This window comes from Phalacrocorax aristotelis, chromosome 12, assembly GCF_949628215.1.
Source record: "Phalacrocorax aristotelis chromosome 12, bGulAri2.1, whole genome shotgun sequence".
Classification (NCBI taxonomy): Eukaryota; Metazoa; Chordata; class Aves; order Suliformes; family Phalacrocoracidae; genus Phalacrocorax; species Phalacrocorax aristotelis.
The window spans coordinates 20,911,728-20,932,892 of NC_134287.1; the positions used below are offsets into that span (position 1 = coordinate 20,911,728).

General features: G+C 45.4%; 1 protein-coding gene across 3 annotated transcripts in view; it reads left to right on the forward strand.

Moving 5' to 3' along the window:
* PTPRE (protein tyrosine phosphatase receptor type E) overlaps positions 1–21,165 on the forward strand; it is a 109,571-nt gene that overhangs the window by 58,711 nt on the left and 29,695 nt on the right. For 2 of the 3 annotated variants that reach the window (XM_075107726.1, XM_075107725.1), the window contains 4 exons: positions 10,209–10,318; positions 18,669–18,771; positions 19,035–19,108; positions 20,868–21,004. In XM_075107726.1, the coding sequence (XP_074963827.1) occupies positions 10,216–10,318; positions 18,669–18,771; positions 19,035–19,108; positions 20,868–21,004 (417 nt within the window). In that variant the 5' untranslated portion in view covers positions 10,209–10,215. Of the gene's footprint in view, positions 1–9,399; positions 9,440–10,208; positions 10,319–18,668; positions 18,772–19,034; positions 19,109–20,867; positions 21,005–21,165 lie in introns of those variants that run through there. The other variant, XM_075107724.1, reaches the window with a different exon arrangement.

Here is a 21,165-nt window from a genome sequence, read left to right on the forward strand (position 1 = left end):
TTCATAAATTCAGCGGTAGTTCGAGCAGGTATGGCTTGCTTTCCATAAGTCGTTTTGCTGATGATTAAGAGCAAGGCGTAGTTCTTAATTCTCATGCACGCAGCCCTGCATTGCAGACACCTCTGCTGCGACTGGGCACATTAGCAAAAAGGAAATGGTGAAAGTGGTCATAAAAAAAAGGGAATAAGTCCAAGCCCAGCTGCACGGTAGAAGCAAGAAAAATGGCAATAAACTGGAGATAGTTCGTTCTTCCTGTAAAAATGTCATACAGTGGAGACTCACATTAGAGGATTATCTGATGAGCCTGCAGAAATATTGCCATTTAAATACTGCAGACAACTAATTCAGCTCTTCCTTTAGCTCAAGAAATACTTCTACAGCAGCTTTTGTGCTTTGCATGGAAGCAGTTGGTTGAGAATCACGCCTGTGTATGGGGTCACTTGCCGGCAGCTGGCAGGCGACGCTGAGCATGGACCGCGGGTGAGATGGGGTGGTTGGGGTGGAGACACCGGGACACGAACGGGTGGAGTGATGGTGGCACAGAGCTCCGGGACTTGCTGTTCTGGTTCCCATTTTCTGCCTCTTCTGTTCCAGCTGAAGCTGTCACGCAGTGGAGTTTGGGCTTAGACCTGGCGTTTCAGGTCAAGGTTGTTACTGCGGCGAGGAGCCCTCTCCCCGGAGCGGCAGTTTGCTATTTTGAGGGCAGGGCCGTGCATCGCAGTTAAGACGTGAGGGAAAGCGTCTCTCCCTGGGACCGAAAAGAGAAGAACCAACTTCTCGTGAATTTTCTGGTTTCTGAGAAAAAAGACGTTTGGTTTTGCGAGGTTGATGTCATTCTGCTCCCTCACAGCTGTACCTTCACGAGGGGACTGCGAGCGGTGGGGCTTAAGTGTCACTGAAAGAAATGGTCCTTCAGGGGCTGCATCTGGGAATGCTAAAGGTAGGTGAAAGAACGTGCGGAGGAGCGGTGGCTTAGCCCTCCTCCGCGGCAGAGGATGCCGAGCGTGTCGGGCGCCTGCCGTGCCTGGGGACGAGCGGGGAACCGGCAACCCAACCCACCGGGCACCAGCGCCGCGTGGGAGCGGGGCTGCAGGGGTGGGAACTCGGGCTGCCACAGGGAAAGGGCGGATTCGCGTGCCGGTGGAGTTAGGTGTTTTCAAATTGGGTGGCCTGTATGAAATCCTCACCTGAGAACATTCTGGAAACTGCTGGAAAAATGCGTAGGGAGTGACATGTCCTGTCAAATCAGGCTTTTTCCCACGACGGCGTGACACGCCTTATGGATTTCAGCAGAACCTGTGGATGTTGTAGTGGGGTTTTGCTCCGGTCTCAGAGAGACGATGCTTGTTCAGAAGCATGTTAGGAAAAGACGGATGTGATGAAACCGATGCTTTCAGAGTAGCTCTTAATTGGAACAGCTCTGCCCTGAAGGGTGCAGGTGTGTGGCCTTCACAGTAGCCGGGGTGTTGTTATGTATTTTGTCTATTAATGGCTTGGCTTGCATGGGGAGCGTCGTATTAATGGCGTTGAAAGCAATCTGAGACTAATTAGGGAAACACCGTGGAGAGGACAGCGTGCAGAGGCAAAGCGATTGCAAAGTCTGAAGCAGAAGTCGTCGGCTGCACCCTGTGAGTTGCTGAAGCAGTTTGTCTCCAAAGAACCTGTCTGATCCTTCCCATGTCACGGCATATGAGATGTATGAACCTGTGAGATGGTGAACGATGTTACCCCTGCATTTCGGGCCGATGAGGCCTTACCCAGAGCACCAGGACTTCGGGAAGGATCTTGGGCCAAGAGAGTCCAGAAGACAATAATGTGAATTACTGGGGTTTGGAAGTGATCTGTTTGGAGAGCCAGGAAGAATTGCTGCTCTTAATGAGTTTACAGAAGAGATGATTAAAGGGAGATGCTGTCTTGAAGCATAGGAAGCTCAAATGGGAATAGTTAGTAACCCGTCTCTCAGGGAGTGGGGGGAAGGAGAGGTGGGCTGACTCTACACAGGGAAAATAAATTTTAAAAAGAAAAAGTGAAGGACTGGGGTACAGAGCTGGGGGATGCTGAAGACCTGGAGGTTTGGATGCACACTTCAGACTAAAGCATCAACAGCAGGGTAGGTATAGTTGGTCCAGCCTGTGGTGGGGGAACGTCCTCGGTGATTTCTCGAGGACCTTTTGCAAAGACGGCCCTTTTTGCTCCACCATGTTGCTGAGCACGTAACGGCTCTTTTGGCTGTATTTAGAATTAATCCCCTTGCAGTTGTGTGAACACCTAAATAAACATGACTCAATTAATTAGACTGAAATCATGGGACTTTACACTTAGCTTTAGATAGGGGTTACTTTAACTTCCTCCTTAATGATTAAAGCTTCAGTTCATGACACAACAGGTATGAATCTTTCAAAAATATATATATTATCAGGGGATTCTTTTAGTTGACATAGGTATTTGGGTTTGGGTTTTGGGGTGTTTTTTTGGTTTATAACGGAAGAAACCACAGGAGTTTTGTTTAAAATTTCAGGGATATTTAAACACTTTCCTCTACATCAGGTAAGAAAGTTGTGAAATGGTGTCCTCGGCGCATTGACTTTGGAACTCTAGCTCCTGGTTAGAGCAGTCTGGGCTTGACAGATATCCGTAATGGTACCCATCGCAGCTGAAAATAATGTTGTATCATCAGGTGGGGGGCTATTTTATAAATTATAATTTGCTTGTTGCCTCCATCCTGATGAATTCTATTTCATTTACTCCGGTTAGCGTGGACCGGCTTACCCTAGCTCAGTTTAAGTCAGTATTAGTCTCGGTGTTAGCTGGTGGAGATGGGTTACGACTACTTCAGAAATGCACCTGCTGAGACTGTTCTTTCTCCTGCAAAAGCTGGTCAGACAACAGCAAAAACTGGCAAAAGAGTTCTTTGAAAAGTGTTTGAGAATAAATGTACATCTGCGAGAGAGAGGCTGTATTAATCATCCTAAGCTTTTTTTATTGCAGCGTGGAAATGTAGTTTTGAATTTGAAAATAATTTTCATCTCTTTCTCTCTGAAGTTGTAGTTCCTTCTCTCTTTTGTGTGCTCTTTTCCTAATTTTGAATTTTTGTGATATGAAAGCTGACTATTCCAGGCCTGACCTGTGTAGTTTTAGATATGATGTCCCAAAATCTTCACAGCCTTTGTGTTGCTTCATTGAGAGTCACTTAGCATGGCATGGAAAAGAAATCTTTCTTTTTTTAATTCATTTCCAGAGCTATGGGGCTGCAGATAAGCTGTGTATGTAATACATGGGCGCGATATGCATGCTTTTCCAAAATGAAGGCTGCAGTCAAAGTTCATTACATTCCCAGTTTTAAACACATCTAAACCAATCCTCTTTTTAATGTAATTTAACACACGGTATATCTTCAGAACGGCTTTGAATCTCATCCTGGTGAGCAACAGTACCAAGACCCCCAAGCAAGCAGAAGACAGATCACTGTCATACCAAAGGCTGCTGCCTCCTGGTCCTGGGTGCATTTGTAGAGTGCGATGGATTGAAAAAATTCCTCACCCTTTTTAAGGTGACAAATGTCACTTTGTAACGGTGGCATGTCAACCCCACTGTCAACACCGTCATTTAATCCTTTTCAGAGCAGACCTGCTAATGCAGTGCTTAATCTGCTGGTGACAACCAGTAATTTATATTCACCGGAGATCTCGGCATTGCTAATTGAAATGGGTTTGAACTAGCGTTAACCATGGTAGACTGGGTTTTGAGCCTTGCTCGTGAATCTGAGAGAGACAGATAGGACCGGCTATAGCGGGTCAGCAGAATTTAAAAATTGCTATTACAGAAGTGGTAAATTTTGTCTGTGTTGTTATGCATCTTTCTGCATAACTTTTCTGAACGTATTTTCTCTATAAATCCTTGTTAAGCTGCTTGTAGTCCCTGAACGCGTGTGCCGGGCAGATGGCCGGTGGGCTTACCTGCGAAACTGGCCTCCGGCAGATCAGAAATCGTCGTTTCTCGCCCGCCAGCTGTAAATTTTTCTCACACACCTGCTCTGTGCTGCGTACGCTGACCTCATCGTACGAGAAAATGAAAGCAAATGTAATAATTTGTCTACCTGAATTAGAGACGAAGGGACTAAGCGAGTAAGGCAGTCTGTCAGGCTTGATTATTCTAAATGGAAAATCATTTTATACAGTCAATTGGTACTTTGCCTCCCTCAATCTCTTACGTGTAAGTGATTATTCTGATTTGTATTTTTTAAATCTAATTATTTCCATCTCCTCTCAATTATCTTTATTGCAGGTATTTGCATAGAATATGTGAGGAATTGTTGTCAGATCTAGTTTTGTGAGTGGTTATATTAATTGTACACAACTTTAAATATTAGATATTTATCCCTTCAATTCTCTTGCTGTTCCTGAAGAGGTCAGAAACAAAGCTTGTAGTTATACGTACAAAAAAACCCAACAGTGAGTGTGCTGTAGGCAGTCCCATAAAAAGCACGTTTTTGGGATGAAATTTGACTTTCCCTCAGGGGGTGCTTTCTGCCCTGCCTCTGAGGAACGGCCGTGCAGCAGGCGCGCGGCTGCATTTCGGGAAGGCTTCCCCCGCGGAGAGGTCCCTGCCCGCGCTCCTGCTGCTTGCTGGGCTGTGCCGAACGCACGCGCAAGCGTCGCGACCGGCATCTCAAGTCCTTTTTTTCCTCTGGATTTTAGGACATCCTGAGTCTCTGAGGTAGAATTACAGGGATTCAAAAAGAAGAAAAGGGAAAGATACTTGCTATATTCGATTTTTTCTAAAGCTCCTACATTTTAAAGCAGGTCAAAACATGGCACTTTTACCAAACTCCTGGAAATTTGATTTGGGGCTTAATGTATAACTCCAAGTAAAGAGATCGGTGTTGAGTGGCTACCCCGAACAAGAGAAATACTGAAAAGCTGTTCCCAGCTGATGCCCCGTGGAGCGGTGGGACGGGCTCGTGGGGGCCTGGGGTGTCCTGCTGCCCCCCGGGCTTTGATGCCGACTGCCCAAGGGGGGACGGCGGTCGGCCGGGGGCTCCGCTGGGACCCGGCGCTACCCTTGAAGCCGTGCGTCTTGAATTCATCCTCATGCAAGGCCCCACGTTCCCCCTGTTCCTTTGGAACTAAAAGGAGCGTTTCTTTTTCTAGTTGTTTTGTAAAAACATAATTCAAATGAATAATTGTCTTTGAAGCGCTGCGGTAATGGCTTGTTACCCGCCTTATGACGTAATGGTGCAATAAAGTCGTAACCAAAAATGAAGTCACGCAAGAGCTATTCCGGTTAAACTGTAACTCGGCGCTGCCTGGTGTGCTAAGGTGGGTCGGCAGGGACGCAGTGGGAATGCCGGAGGTTCAGGAAGGGAGACCATCGCTGCGGTCAGCCCAACGGGGGATGAGAGCTCCTCCCGGTGCCCGGGGCTGCCGGCCGGGGGTCGCGGCGCCGCGCCGCCTCGCCTGCTCCAGGTAGGGCAACCCCCAGCGGCTGGAGAAGACAGACACTGCGGCTTAAGACCCTTCAACGGGACCAACTGTGTTTGGGGCTTTATGGGTGGAAAGCAGGAAGAGCAAAAGGAGAAAAGATAGAGCAAGGAGAGAGGGTGGCTTTCTGCCCTTTTTATTTTTTTTTAAAAAACTATCTTCCTGGGTAGGCACTTGCTTTTGGTGTGGCCAGTGTCCCAGGGGCCAACGCATCTGTCAACCTACAGTGACAATGCTTTCATGTCTCTCACTTTTAATTTTATTTTCTGAATCGATAGTGCTTCGCCTTTCAGAATATTACATTTTTAGCACTAAAAATCTGGGGCACAACCTGAGCTGCATGATACTAAAGCCTGAGGGGGGAAGAAACCAAAACTCAACAGTCTCTCCACCATCCTCTGTGTTAGATGAGATGTTTCGCTGTTTTCTTGCTGCTTTAGGAGGATGCAGGGAATGGGTGTCTATTTAACCCCCTCTGAAGTACCTTGTGCATCAGCCGCCTTGGAAAAACGCCGCGCAGCGTGACCGAGGTTTTATTAGCATGTTTTCTTAAAACCCAGGTTTTATTCGTAAGCTGTCAGGTCAGACGAGGGTTTAGTTCTGCAGCCAAAATAGAAATAAAGCACTAATGTAGTAATCCCTGAAAATAATGCTGTTTTCCCACATTTTGGGGAGCTGGGCCATCCCCCGCGGTGTCTCCTTGCAAGAAGCGGTGGCAGCGATCCCGACGCAGGGAAGAGCTGTGCACAGGCTCCACGCGCTCCCCTAATTTCTGAGCCAGTCCTTTATGGATTGCATTTTGATTTCAAGTGCTCTGCCTCCTTGGCAGGGTTTGAGTTGGCTGTGCAATTTTACAGTGATTTTTTTTTTCTTTTTTCTTTTTTTTTTTTTTTTTTGTCGTGGTGTCAAGTTCTCTGTTGGACGTAGTAGCATTTATCTATAACAATGCCAACTTTTAAAACTGTGGTTGTAACAGGAATCTCTGGCACCTTTTTTTAAGGCTTCAGATAATCAGATACAGCTAAGAATCCTTCACTACAAAAAATACTATTCTATGGAGTTAAAGTGCCTGAGCCCTGCATATCCATGAAATAAAGGCTGGAGGTAGTAGGATGTAAGTAGATAAAAATGCATTGTATCCCCACGCAGTTATGAAAGCAGGTCCTATTTCTTTTTCCAGGCGGGGCAGCAGTTGCCTTAGAGCAAAGCTGCGTAATCATGGCAATGTGTGTCTCTACCTCGATCTTCTTTCCGATTTTATCAACAAGAGGCTTCTTTTGTAGCACGTGGTCGTCCTTTCTTGTTCAGCCGTGCTTTTCTACCTGCCTGTGCTCTCCGGAGAGGAGTTGTTATTAGTTTTTTACTTTTTTTTTGCCTTTTTAACAGACTGTGTCATGACCTTGTACCTTCTTAAGGATGGAAAATGCTGCTGTGTCTAGGGCGGTGGGGTTTTTTCGTTCAAAAAATTATATCGTTGTTGTGCTGCGCGTGAAGTACATCGACACATATACAGTAAGGCTTACAGTGTTTCTACATCGCTGCCATTCGCTCGCCTCCCCATCGCCCCAGCCTGAGGAGGAGAACTGAGTCGTACGTAGGGCCTGGTCGTGCTAAGCTCAGTCTTTTCCATCCGTCTCTGTGCTGCGGCACCCAAATTTGCTCTGAGTTTTAATCCTTCTGCCTTTAGCAAGCAGAAGTACAAAGTGCTTCGGCCAAATGGGAGAGGCCAGAATGTGCATAATCTTTGTGGATGTGTTTATTTTTCATTAGATTGTGGAGCAGCGACTGGTTACCCAAGTTACACTTCATCACTTTTAAGCGAACAGATACAAGGTGGCTGGAGTGGGGTTTGTGTCTGTAAAACCCTCATAACGGTAATTCTGGGGAAACGTTGATGTTCCTTACGCTTCCCAGTCTTCTGGAAACCTGCCAGCAGCTTCAATTTTTTTTGCTTGTTTGTTTCTAATTTTCTTTTCTTTTTAAGAGCCGGGTGTATATTAAGGGTGAGCCGCTGAACTGAGCGCTCCAGCGCAAAACTGTTGAGGAAAGCAGCGCCCTGTACCTGCCAGAACTGATTGCCCCAAAAGTCCGGTGGATTTAAGCAGCCTTTGCTGAGGGCGTAAAGCATTACAGTGAAGTGCAGCATGCAGCGCCTCGTTCCTGGCAATGCCAGCCCTCTCCCTATTGACTCCACTTTTATTCTGGTTTAATTCCAGATTTCCAAATCCTCTTCCTTCCCCCCCCTCCCCTTCAGTTTACATAAACTGCTGCTGCGTGTTCTGAGCTTCCAGCGTCCTAGTGCTTTATGATTCTAAATTGTTAAATTTTGGAAGGTTTTTTATAATGGTAAATGCAGTGTAGCCAATGCAGGGACAGTTTGCAGTAAGCTGTTACGTGTAATTAGTTATCTAATCCCAAGAATGGCTACTTCAGGGTTAACCTGGCTGTTGGCTGAGCCTGTTAGTGTTAAGACACCTAGACTGCTTAAATTGTAAACAGGAGGAGGAGGAATTGAATGAGTAAATCTGTCTGTAGGAAGCTGGACTGGGGGGAAAAAAAAGGAATTTAAGAAAGTACAATTTGATGCTAATAATAATTTTTATTATTCTTTCTTAGCTGAATTTTTTCTTTAGCATAATGAGCGATGTCCATTGAGCTTCCAAATTGTAAGAAGGGGAGCAAGAATAAAGAAATACTATTAAGTGTGTGCTCCCATGTAAACACAGTTTTATACTTTTCTTTTCTCCCCTCCAAAAATATATTCTATCGTTTTACTTTCATGTTGATTTATTGCCTTGCTCCTGTATTCTCACAACACTTGGAAGAATTTCAAATAGCATCCATGGGGCAATGGGCAGAAGCATCCTGCACCCCCTTGTGGACGGGGTTACCTCGGCAAACGGAGCGTGCTGTAACTGCTTTCAGCGGGCGGAAGGGCTGCTCTGTAGCTTGCAGAGCCTTCAAACAGAACACGAATAACGAGCTGCAATAGCAGATGAGGCTGTGGCCGTCCTGGGAGGGTCTGCGCGCTCCCCAGGGCAGCTGCAGTCCCTGGTGCCCTCTGCTGAGCAGCGCCTGTGCTGGCCAGAGCCTTGCTGCTGCCGCCCCTCCCAAGCAGGAGGGGATTCACGGTTAAGTCTCTTTATTCCTTTTAAAGAACACCAGGTGTGCGCTGAATGTGACTTTAGTCCTAGGTACGGCGGAGAGGCTGGGACTAAGGTTCGCTTCTGAGTAACGCATCAAGGCGCGGCAAAAAGGTGGTGTTGCAGAAGTTTTTTTATACATTTGAGCTTACCCAGAGATTATTTCTGGTGGATTATCCCGTGTTACATTGAGAGGAAGGATTTTCTAATGGCTATTCTAATAACTGCCAAATTCCTGGGTATTTTTTTTTTCTGTTGTGAGGCAGTACTATGTAATGTCCTGGGGAAATTGTAATATTAAATATATTGTACTGAAACGTCAGGGAGCTTTCTTGTGTGGTATCGCTGGGCTTATAATTTTAGCAATGGATGTAGAGCCACCATCTGGATGTGTTCTGCCATTTGTGAAATCCGGAAAGTAAAGCTTGTGTGTCACGTGGGTTTTTTTTTGCCAAAGAAAATACTTTAAAATCAAGCAACCGGCTAATAGATGAGATGGCATCTTCTTGTAATTAATGTGTTTATTAGGGACTGGATAAATTTCCAGCAAATTGATAACAACGTTTGTTTTTTCCACATAAACCTCGATTTAGAGGGACTAGAGTATTTCTAGACCAGCTCATTTACCCACAGCTGTTAATTTCTAACCTTTGCTGCGTTGGAAATGGCTTTCTGGTCTCACGAAACCCGACATTCTCTGCATTGGGAGGGCTCTGGTGAAATGCTTTATGGTTTGCAGACTCATAGCTGCGGCACACGTGTTCTCCAAAGCAATGTGCTGATGAAGCACCACGTGCGTGCCTGCAGGAAATCCAGGTAGGACGAGGAAACTCCGACGGGCGCTTGTTACAGGTGCTCTAAACTTTGCGTTTGTTACTGGTCTGTAGGTGGTAAAAGCTTTTGCTTTTTGTTTCGGTCTCTGGGCATCTGTGATGCCGGAATTGGGTGTCGAAGTTACACGGCGTTAAAATATTGGTCGTGGTCTTGTGGAGGAAAGTCACTTGGACCCTTAGGACGGGGTCTGGCCACGCTGGGGTTTTGGGCTGCTTTCGCCACCCTGCAGCCCACGCTGCTCCTGCTCTCTGCAGAAGATAACAATACATGTAGTTATGGCAGGAACCGCCAAAAATACGTGACTTTTGCATTTATTTTTTTTTTTGCCCTCAAGATTTGCATTTATTCCTAAGATTCCTGCTGCTGGTACTTATTTTATTCTTGACTATGGAAATGACTTCCAGACTCCTTGCCTGAGTGTCCTCAGCTGCTGCGTTTTACAGATGTAGGGTAGCTTTTCTGGCCTGATTTCTGTCATTGTCTTTGAACGATGGGTAAGCGTTATCTTCCTCTTCTTGGATTTAAAACATTCTTAATGAACTCTTAGTGCGAGCAGCCGGTATTTTCCTTTTCCTCCTGCCTCAAATCTGAAAGTTAAGTCATAAGGCAATGGGAGAGTACAAAACAAGTTCTAAAACTTCCCTTATCTAAAGTAAACATTGTTTTTTCTATTAGCTTCGTTCTGATGTGAGGAAAAAACGTAATAGGAATTTGACCAGAAAAATTATCTTTTGCTTTCGTTTTCTTTTAGGTCCAGGATGGAACATTCCTGCTCGCTCCTGCTGCTCTGTGTTAGTTTTCTATTTGCACAAGCTTTACCACCCAATGGAACCGAACTGCCAAAACCAACACCGACGACAAGTAAGGGCAGCGCTGGATTCGTGGGGAGGGAGTGGGTGTGGAAAGGGCCGTCCTGGGAGGTCCCCCCAGGGACACAGTCCTGGATGTTTTTCCAGGACTTTGACCCCATTAACGTGCTTCTAATCTTGCCAGATGACCTCTGTATTTGATCTCCCTATGACTGGTGCTGTACACTTTACTTTCTTTTTCCCATGTAAGGGAAATGCACAGGACAGCTCTGGGAGGGGTGGAGAAGCGCAGGCTGTCTCCTGCCTGGGCTGCAAGCTCTCCACGCCCCAGGAGCTGTCACTGTGGATCTTCAGCGTGACTGGACACAGATAACATGCAATAAAGAAATATCAGTTAGACAACAGGATGAACATATTCAAACGTCATGAGGAACTATGGTCTTCCTATGTGTTCTGCGTTTTCTAATGATACGAGCTGTCTAAGGGGAGACTGGAGGAGACGGATAATAGTGCAGGTGCCCTGCATAAGATTAGGTCAGGTGAGAACCAGAAAAGCCTTTTTCAAAGACCTCAGAGCAATCTTCTATGCACCGGTCCACCACAGCATCTTTTATTCATCCTCACTTCTTGTCATGGTTTTAGCTGGGATAGAGTTAATTTTCTTCACTGGAATTTCTTCCTGTTGCGTCAAGCCCTCCTACCACTACACCCTAACACATGTACAGCCCTGGAGAGGGGCTCATTCAAGTTTGGATATTAGGAAAAATGTCTTCACTGCCAGAGTGGTCAGGGATTGGCACAGGCTGCCCAGAGAGGTGGGGGAGTCACCATCCCTGTGGAGGTTCAAACACCGTGTAGCCGTGGCACCTGGGGCCATGGTTTAGGAGGCCTGGGGGTGTTGGGTTGGTGGCTGGACTTGATGATCTTAGAGGTCTTTTCCAACCTTAATGATTCTGTGATTCTAAGTGAAATAAGGGTCTGTTGGGTTTTTTAAGATACTGATTCTCCTGTTATGTTCTGTGATGGGATGATAGTGTTCACTTGCACATTGCCCTATCCTATGTAGCCCTAGCTATCTCTGAAATCCCCGTGGTGGGGAGTGGTGTTTGTCTGGCAGTGGTTCAATGTTCAGGCAGTGGCAGTGCGTGACACCGTGTTGCCGTCAGAGGGGCACTTCCGAAGGGATAGCTGCTCCGAGGACTTGGTTGAAGGGAAATAAAGCTGATGATGTTCCATGTACGCAGTGTGGTGAAATCTTGACGAGTTTTTGGGTGGCTGCTGTTGACACCCAGCCTTTCTAGGAGGGTGGTTTTGTGGTTTGCCTGGGAACCTGTATGGAAGGAGAGCCAAGCAAGAACCAAATGCCAGGAGTGGCTGATGGCCCCTTTGCTTTGGTCCTTGGCTGCATTAATTTAGGTGTTTGGCGTTTGCTTCCATCAAAACCTGAGGCTGGAGGACAGCAGAGGCAGCTAAGCACTGCTCTGCCTGGGCACTAACAGGCCGCAGAGGGTTAGGGGAGCAAGGGGCTCTACCGTGAGTGATGACAGTCTTAGCGGTGTTTTCCTTGGGGCTTTCAAAACAACTAAATGGCTAATAGAAATAAAAATTGGGCTAAGGGCAAAACTGCTGATAAAAGTTTCTGCTGAAATGATGTCAAGTGGTTGTCAGCATCTGGCATGTGGAGCAGCAGAAGAACAAGTTACTCATATTGGTCTGAACATGGAAGGATATGGGAATTGGGAGAGGGAAGTAACTTGTTAGTTGTCTCACTTCCCAGAATTTTCATAAAATTAGTAAAAAGGGAGTTTCTGCATAGATGCTGTTCATCTTCAAAGCTTCATTCAAAGTTGTGTTTTAAAATATGATAATATGGATAAGAGTAATCTTATTATCCACGTTTTAATTAAATCTTAATTTCAGTGATGAGAGTTAGAAACGATTAATAAGACTAAACTGTTTTTTTTCTAAATATCAAAGCCTTCATTACTTTGCTGTGAGAAGTGAAGAGTATTATTGTCTGACAGACCAGTACGGGCACATTGAAAATGCATTGCTGCATAGAAACTTCCAAGATAATCAGATTATCTAATACATTTGATGGCCATTGACTTAATACAATTTTTTTTTTAAATACAGAAATAAAGATTTTTGATTTAACTATCAAGAAAACTCCATTTAAAAGAATATGGAAAGAACTGAAGGATTCAGAAAAAAAAACAACCCAGCTTCCCTTTTGCATGCGAATTTGATGAATGATCCAAAAAGATATGATGCTTTTGATTCTGAAAGGAGTAGCTATAATTTATTGCATGTCATTATTTTAGCTGGCTTGGTTTAGAAGATGCTTGTTGAATTAAAATACTGTATTTATACTTATTTTAAACATGGAGACCTGGTCTGTATTGCTCAGTTTTTCAGCACTATTGCCATTTTGCTTCCTACAAGAGTACCGTGAAACTGCTCCCATGAAATTTCCCTTTCATAAAAAAACAATATTCTGGTTTTAATGCACTGCCATTTACTGGAGGAGTTGCACTGCCATCTCCTCAGAGTATTTAACTGTATTAAATAAATATAAACCAGTATTTATTATTTGGATTTGCATAAATAAATGTATATTTCAAGTAGGTAAAACTTGATGCTATCAAATATGTGACAGACTGTTTATATGTGATACTGTCCATAGCACTGAAATAATTCCAGTATTAATCATATCCAGTATGATTATCCAGTATTAATAATCCAGTATTAATCATAGGAAGGATTCTTTTACTTCCTCTTGTATTTTGACTTGTTACGTAGTTCAAATGTGAAAGGACCCTGGGAGTCGCAGTAGTAAAGCTTTTTAGCCCTTTCCTAATGTTTAAATTTCTTTAGTGTTTACTCGATGAATATTTCATGGGTTTCATGCCCACCTTTACAACTTCTTACCACTGCCAACATATTAACAGGCAGAGGTAATGAATTTATCAGACGAGTGGGAGGTTGAAAGGCAGCAAGTGGCACAGTTTTCGATGCCCTATTTATTGCTTGTTTAAACTTTCATGAAGTTGGTGGGTGTCTTTGAAGATAACTGAAGCAATGCATAGAAAGAATGAAGTCCTGCTATACGATAGCCAGAACGGGACCCAGAGATGGGCACTTTCACGCTAGACTTGTGGTCTGCTTTCATGTAGAAAATGAGGCATCATCGGAAACTTTTGCTCTAAAGATGGAGGGTGGCTCATTTTACCGAGTATTTAAAAGCCCCAGGGATGCTTTGCTGGTAGATACTCAGTCGCAAGAATTCATTTGAAAAGCAGAACTTCAGAAATCGGTATTTTTGGATTGGGGGTTGGACTAGGTGACCTTTAAAGGTCCCTTTCAACCCAAACCGTTCTGTGATTCTGTGATTGCGGTGGCGGGCAGGGCTGCGCTCGGTCCGGCTGTGTGGCGTTCGGCTCTGGGGCGGCAAACGCATCCCTGGTTGTCAGCTGCGGATCTGCTTCCTCTTCACAGTCAAGGCACGGTGAAGCCCAGTGATTCTGTGCAGGGTTGCGGTTTTTTCTTCCAAAAATAGTGTAAGAGGGCTTAGTCTGGACTTTGTGGTGTCCCCGTTGGCATGGGTGCACTTCTGCCCAGTCATCGCAGCACAAGTTCAGCCGGGCCTCGAGGGGATGGGGCGGCTAGACGAAAACTGGGAAAGGAGGATGCTTCTTTTATTACTTCAGCGTATGGAAAGCGCACACTGATGTGCAAGAGGCTTAATTATAATAAATCACTCACTGTTAAATCTGAACAGAAAGTTCAGCGAACAGAAGAACTTGCAGAGTTTTTTACAACAACAAAAAATAATTTCAGTGCTCTGCTACTCGCCCAATCCAGACATTTCAAAAATGCCTGAGTCCACAGAAAAGTACTGAGGACTACCCAAAACATGCCACTTGAGTGTGTCTTCACCTTAGCATCAGTCCAAATGATGGCATGAGGACAGCCTGCACCACATGCGCATCCGCACCGTGAGTAGCATCCCGGTGCCCCCAGCGAGGCGGTAACGTGGCAGGGTGTCTGTCCCGTGGCTGTGGGTGCTTTGGTGGGCTCTGCTGCTCCCTGCAGTCGTTCTCAGTGAACTTTGAGAGAGTTCCCCGCTCTGCGGGGCACGTGAGGAGCGTTGAAAGACTACAATAAAAATTGAAGATGCTTTGTTGCCCTTGGAAACACGAACAGGTGAAGGAGTAATGTGGAAGATACTCAACGCTCTCATGCGTGATAGACTATCCGGTCTGTAGTATCCCCTAAATAAATGTGTGAGGTCTTGCACGGCCACCAGGCATGCTGTCTGCAGAAGCTGATGCAAGCTGGACTGAGCTCTGCAGCAGAGACATGTCTAAGAGCTCCAGTATCTCGCACACACGGGGGATGCGTTATTCTGAGAGAAGCTGTGCGTAAGTACCGACATTGTGGCAAGCTGAGAAGCATTGGGTTTTGTGCCTGCAGGTGAAAAAACGCTTCTATTAAAATTAGACCAGTGTTGTATTCATCATCACCTATTTTGTGACGTGGGACTATTTAAGATCGTGTAGTCTGTCTTTGCCACGTGGTGGATAAGGTGTCATCTGTGTCAAGATGTTGTGACAGCCGCTCTTCATGTAAAATGAATGATGGAGGAGGTCGGGGTCCTTTGCGGGGCTGGATGTCTGAAACAACACGTCTGACCCAACCCAGGGGCAGGTGTCACGGCCCAAAGGCCGCTGTGGTCAGATGTGACTGAGCACTGTTTAAAGGACATGCGTGTGTCTGCTGAAGGGACAGCAGAGGTGAGGGATGCACCCTGACAAACCCACTTGCAATCTGTCCCAAACAACGGGCGAGAGCAGTTGTGTGTTAGTTTTGCAGAGGTGGAGGGTTAAGTTCTCTGTTTTTGAAAAGAAGTTCAGACCTGTGAATAAATGGAGTCTGCCGTGGGATTTCTTCTGCGCTTGGATGAACAATATCTTGTCTGTTCTTTGTCGAGCACGGGAATAATTTCAGGTACCTGACTTGCTCACCTAGGGCAAGCCACATGCCTTGACTTGCTAGTTTGTTTTTGTAGAGGGAGAAAAAAAGTGTTTTAATCACACTTTAATCGTGGGCCACTTTACCATTCACGTCCTACATGTGAAGGATCCAATCTAGGGATGAAGAAAACCAAAGTTTGGGAGAGAGCGTGGAGGGAGGATCACGGGACAGTTACTGAAGTCTGTGTGCTCCTGTTAGTTCCTTTTTTTTCTTGTGGGTGTTTTTGCTTTTGACACACACGGAAAGTGGGAACATCATAACCCTGAAGGAAATGGTGATACATTTCCAGAAAGAGCCGTTCAGACGGCTGGGCCGGCGGCACAGGGAATGAAGCCGGGAAGAACCCATGAGTCAGCCTCAGTGGGTGGCAGGGGAAGCACGAGGGGTTGCCACCATCCTCCTGGTGATAGTCCTCCTCTCTTGTCAAGATGAAAGTCACTATTTCATTGTATTTCTAAAAAAATACCCTCAGGGGGGATCTTTTTCGTGTGGCTGCGAACAGAAAGCCCCGTGGTTTTGGACCGTGGTGCGCTCTGTGTTGGAGCAGTGGAAAATTTTCCCTGGCTGTGGCTGCAGTAGAGATCTGCTTTAGAGGACATCAGTCTCTTCTGAGTGCGTTTACTTTTAGGTTTCAATAGTCAATTTTTGAAGCAGCACTGATTAAAAAAATATTTCGGGTCTGTCTTTCAGTCTCCCCTTAAAATCCCACTTGATACGTAGATAGTTGTGTTGGCCAAAGGTCTTTCAGCCTCTGAGTCTACAATGGCCTAAGCCTGGTTGTAACTTTCTCTTAAAATTTTTGGGCTGCACTTAAAAAATTACTGCTGCAGATATGGAAGAAAATACAGGTAATAAATGCAACTGTTTAAAAACCACACCGTGCCTTAAACACAGGTTCTGCAGAGGTCAAGCCGTTGGTGTGCCACTTCAAGGCTTCAAACATAAATGTGCCTGTGTTCAAGGAAGAAGGAGATGTTTGTGGTTTTTGACCTAATTTCCTTGTGAAATGGTGGGAGGAGAGAGGTGAGGTCTTAATGCAGAGAACTGCATCTGTCATTGTGGGACTGCTCGGTCCTTTAACTAAAAAAATGTGGACGGTTGTCTGGCAGGAGGTCAAACCTATCCTCTGCATTGGACTGAGGCTTTCAGTGATTGTCCGGGAATCAGTTTTCCAAAGACACCCCAAAAACATGGTGTGGGGTACATCAGTTCTTCTGGAAGGAGGAGACAAGGGATTATGTGTTGTGTAATGAACTGAGGGAAATTTTAATTCCCTCGTGACTCAAAGTTGTTGTTTTTCCCCGTTGTGTCACGGGTCTTGACACACGGCTGACGGTAAGAACTAACACAAACCCCTAAATCCTGGAGGATTCCGAGATACTGAGTCTGAAATTTCTAAGCTTCAAAAGTGGGCTAAAGTGGTTCCTTTTTGCCTGTGAGGGGCAAAAATAGATATTTCTTGTTTGTTTCTTTGTCAGACCTTGGTTTCTGTACGGAGTGCAGTATTGCTGAACACCACACAGAAATTAAGCTGTTTCTGGTGATGCACATCCATCCAGACGCTCCTTCCAACCGTGGTTTTCTGAAACCCCGTCAAGTGATGGGTTCCGATTACAATTCTGTCGTGCCTGTCACTTTTGTCTTTACATACCACTTAAAATGCACAAAACTCTACGTTTCTTGCGTTCCCTTTCTTTATACTATTACGTTGACTTGAGATGCCTTCTTTCCTTGTATGCCCGTCGTGCACCTGTGCCTCTAAAGGAATTTTTCCTGTGCCCTCATACCCTGTTTGAGCACCCAGACTTTCCAGCTGCTCATGAGATACAGACCAGCACTCAGAGGGTTTTGCAGGGTTCAGTTCTGGTTTCAAGTCAATGGTTTATCCATGTGAGCTCTTCTGTATAACATTGCAGGTGTTGTGTAGTCTTACGTAGCTACTGTAATGTTGTTTTCATGATATTTTATGTTGAGGCTTGTGGCAAGGTCTCTTCAAAAAGCCTTTGCTCAGAGAAAGAGTTCAGGGAGGTGCGAATGCAGGAGGCGTTAGGAGAGTCCTCAAGGGCTGCTGTAGGAATGGGGAAGAACTCGTTAAACGTGGGTAAATGTAGATTAAAAAGAAAAAAAAACACACCACCATCAACAAAAGTCACTTTAATTTTGGAAGAGTGTACGTTGGTAAGAAGATATATAGCAAGTGCAAATGACGGAGGCTGAGGAAGGCTGGTGTAACGATGGAGAAACCGGGGGGTCCGGGCGGCAGGGAGCCGTGCCGGCGGATGCCCGAAGCGTGGGCTGCTGCCTCGGGTGGCTGCTTCGCTGCGCCGGAGCGAAGACCGGCGCCCTTCTGCACCCGGTGGCGTGGGCAACGTGTCGCAGGTGTGAAGGCCCCATCCTTCGCGCCCGGCGAGGTCTCTGCCACTGCTGTTACACTAACCTGGATTTATTCGTCTGGTCAGAAAGCGAAGCGGGGAGCAGGGTTATATTTTGCTTGCTGAAGGCTAAGGCTGAGAGTTTTGCTTGCTTAAATAAAACATGTAGGTTTTATAATTATTTTAATGTGCAGTATATTGACTTGTTCAGTAGAATTAAAAGGTTACAGAAGCATAATGAAACTGAAATGTCAAGAGTCACATACATAAAAATACTGTTAACAGAAGGATGAGCCTTGCCGTTTACACTAGCTAAAACAAAATTTTAATTTTTTTAATCTCCATTCTGAGTATTTGTTAAAAGTCGCATCATTCCTACTTGTTCTTATATTTATATATAATACAATATATATAAAATATATCATATAAGCCATAGAAGACGCTGCAGTTTGCACTGTCCCCTCCTGCCTTCCCCCTCCGTCATGCTCAGCGTTTGCTTTACACAGCCAGCAGCGGTGTTCTGCACTGGTAAATAAGATGTGTTCAAAACCCATGTTGTATCTGTGGAGTCAATAAAATCCATACAAAGGGTGGCATTCTTGGGTGATTTCTGTCTGGCTGAGCTGATGTGCATAAGGGTACTGCAAGAAACCTTCCGAATGGGCTTCAAATTTAGTTTAAAACCTTGCACCCGTTAAACTTACTCTACTACAAGTAAATTCTTTGCTTAATCAGTCATTCCCAAAAATATCCTTGGCATTTTCAGCAGCAGATAGTTTGTGCCTTTGAAGGAGAAAAAAAAAAAAAAAGAGAAAATTTGAACTTTCAATTTCAGCTTTACATACGTTAAATAATTTGTGATGCTTCTAGTAAGTACAAGCAGAATATTGCATAGAACCACAGATTTCTGGTACACCAAGCACAGTTTCTGCCCGTTCTAAATCAGGCAATCTGTGTCTATAAAGCTTCATGTCGGCTCCGTTCAATCCACAGACTCTACAGAGGAGAACAATTTGCACAAGGACCTGTTGACTTCGATGCTCATTCTGCTCCTCGTCTTCATCATTTTCGTCCTACTGGCCGGCTATTTTTTCAGGTAGGTCTGTGTGGGGCTCCGCATGCAGAACTAGCTCAGTCTCGTTTCGATATGATCTAACAAGGAAATGAAATGCGTACTTACGGTGAGGCGGGAGCCTCCATCACAGCGTAGCGGAAGGTGCTGCGGCGCTGGCGGCGCTCGCTGTGAAGATGAACAGAAAGAGTTTCTCCACAATTTCATGGTTGGTAAAGACTGGTTTGGAAACATGCGTGTTGCCTTTCAACACCGTTCCTGGGATTAACGTGGCATATGTATTTCAGGTTCAGGAGACATAAGAAAGCTGTTGTGAACTCTGGGGACAAAAAGATGCCAAATGGGATCTTAGAGGAACAAGGTATGGAGAGATTTGCTTTCCTTCTCATTGTGATTTTTTTCGTGTGTGTAGGCACACACTCATTCACTAATTAAGAATTCAGTTATTCAGTTATGTTTGCTTTTTATTTGTAAGTTAGAGCATTGTTAGTAAAGAGAAAATGGGGTTTTTTTTAATAAAAAAAGAGGTCCATATTTAAGTATGTGTTTATATAATCTTAACTTTCTGTTGTTGGCTTTAAATATTTTTCACTTTAAGTAGGAATACAGCAAATATCTCTTTGTAAAGGTTTCTCGTGCTCTTTATATATGTTTTATTAGGATGCTAGCTGAAAACCAGGTTTCTCGCACTGTGATCTTTGTATTTAGAGAAAGGATTGCAATATTCCTTCTTAAAAGGGGTGGGGGGAAAGATCCTTAACGTTTTTGTGAAATTACGGGCCTGTTCCTGAACGTAAAGAGAAGCAAGCAAGGGGATGAGCCAGGGCAGCATGGTAGGCCAGCGGTGCTAAAATAAAACGCATGCAGGAGCTGAAAATGTTTCTCACTGTTTTTTTTTGTCAAGTGCGGTGGGTTTATGTCCGTTAGCGGGGGGCCCTTCCCGTGGGTTGCTCCGTGCGGCTCCGTTCAAACCCAGCAAACGTGGAGGGAGCCGCTCGTTTCTTGGTTATAAATTATTTTAGCCGTTAACAAAGAGAAAAAACTTAACGATCGAAAGAATTACATCTTTCTGCTGGTTCCACATCGCTACGTCTGAACTGAAGAGTGGGTTAACAAACACAGTCATAAATATACCCGTCAGCTTCCTGTTGGGTCGGTGCTTGTGCAGAGGAACAAGCGCGGCGAGCGCGGTTTGGAGATCCCCACGGTGGCTCGCTGCCACGCAGTGCCTTGGGCAATGAATGGGTAATGCAGCCACCGGTGAGTTGTAGTTTGCGAGTGGCGATCGCCCCGTCATAGTCAGCCTGTAGGGAATTGGTCTTGCCTTTCTGTTTGCCTCTGGTTGTAAATAAAACTTGTCTTCACCAAACAGCAGGCTTAATCCCTCCGCTTCTTCCAGCCGTCCTGCCGGGCAGCCCGTGGCGGTGCTCGTTTCAGCTGCCAGGTGGGCAGTTGTGCTCCCGAAGGGCCGTGAAGGCAGCAGGCGAAGGTGTCCTGGGGCCTTACGGCCCTGCGCGAGCCGAGGGCTGGGTGGGAAGAAGCGCCCGCAGCAGTAATCCCTGGATCAAACTGCGCTGCCGCAGAGCGACTGAGAGCCGGGGCCGGCTGATGCTGGGGTGAGGTGGGATGAGCAGCAGCAACAGCTCATCTCCGTGCAGAGTTTCTGGTGGCCAAGTTAAAGACTTTTATTTTTATTATTATTATTTCCCCTTCACAACTGAAATAATCTATCAGTATCTCTTCAGTGATAGGTACCACAGGCTGGCCCTGCAGTGCCTGCCCCGTGGCAGAGGAGCTCTGGGTCGGAACGGTCTTCGTCAACAGGAGGAACCTTCTCCTTTTCTAAATAGAACTTGGTCACATTTTAATCTGGTGTAAATACAGAAACCATTCATTTTACCAATAGTGGTTCTACTTGAATTTATTATGCTCTCGAAGAAGCTACTTGGCCTGTGGTTTTGTTTGTTGTTTTTTTTTTTATTTCATTTAAATCAGCTTTATCACCGATTGAAGCCTCATGTTTTGGCATCTTCCAGCATAAAAATTATTTTGTAGTTGGAAATAGCTTGTTATCTGTTGCTCTGGACATGCCTTTAACACGCACTTTCCTTGTCTGACAGAACAGCAACGGGTGATGCTGCTCAGCAGGTCTCCCTCAGGCCCAAAGAAGTATTTCCCGATTCCAGTAGAAAATCTCGAAGAGGAAATACGGATGCGATCAGCAGATGAAGGAAAACTCTTCCGTGAGGAGTTTAATGTAAGTCCTGACATGTGAAGAGGACGGCTGCGTGGCGAAAAGTGGTGGTGGTGGGGCAAGTCAAAACGCCTGCAAATATTAACAAGTCTTTTAAAAATGGTTGGTGCGTCGTGCTGGTATCTGGAGCCCCGGCGCTTGTGTGGGCGTGCTGGTGCTGTTCG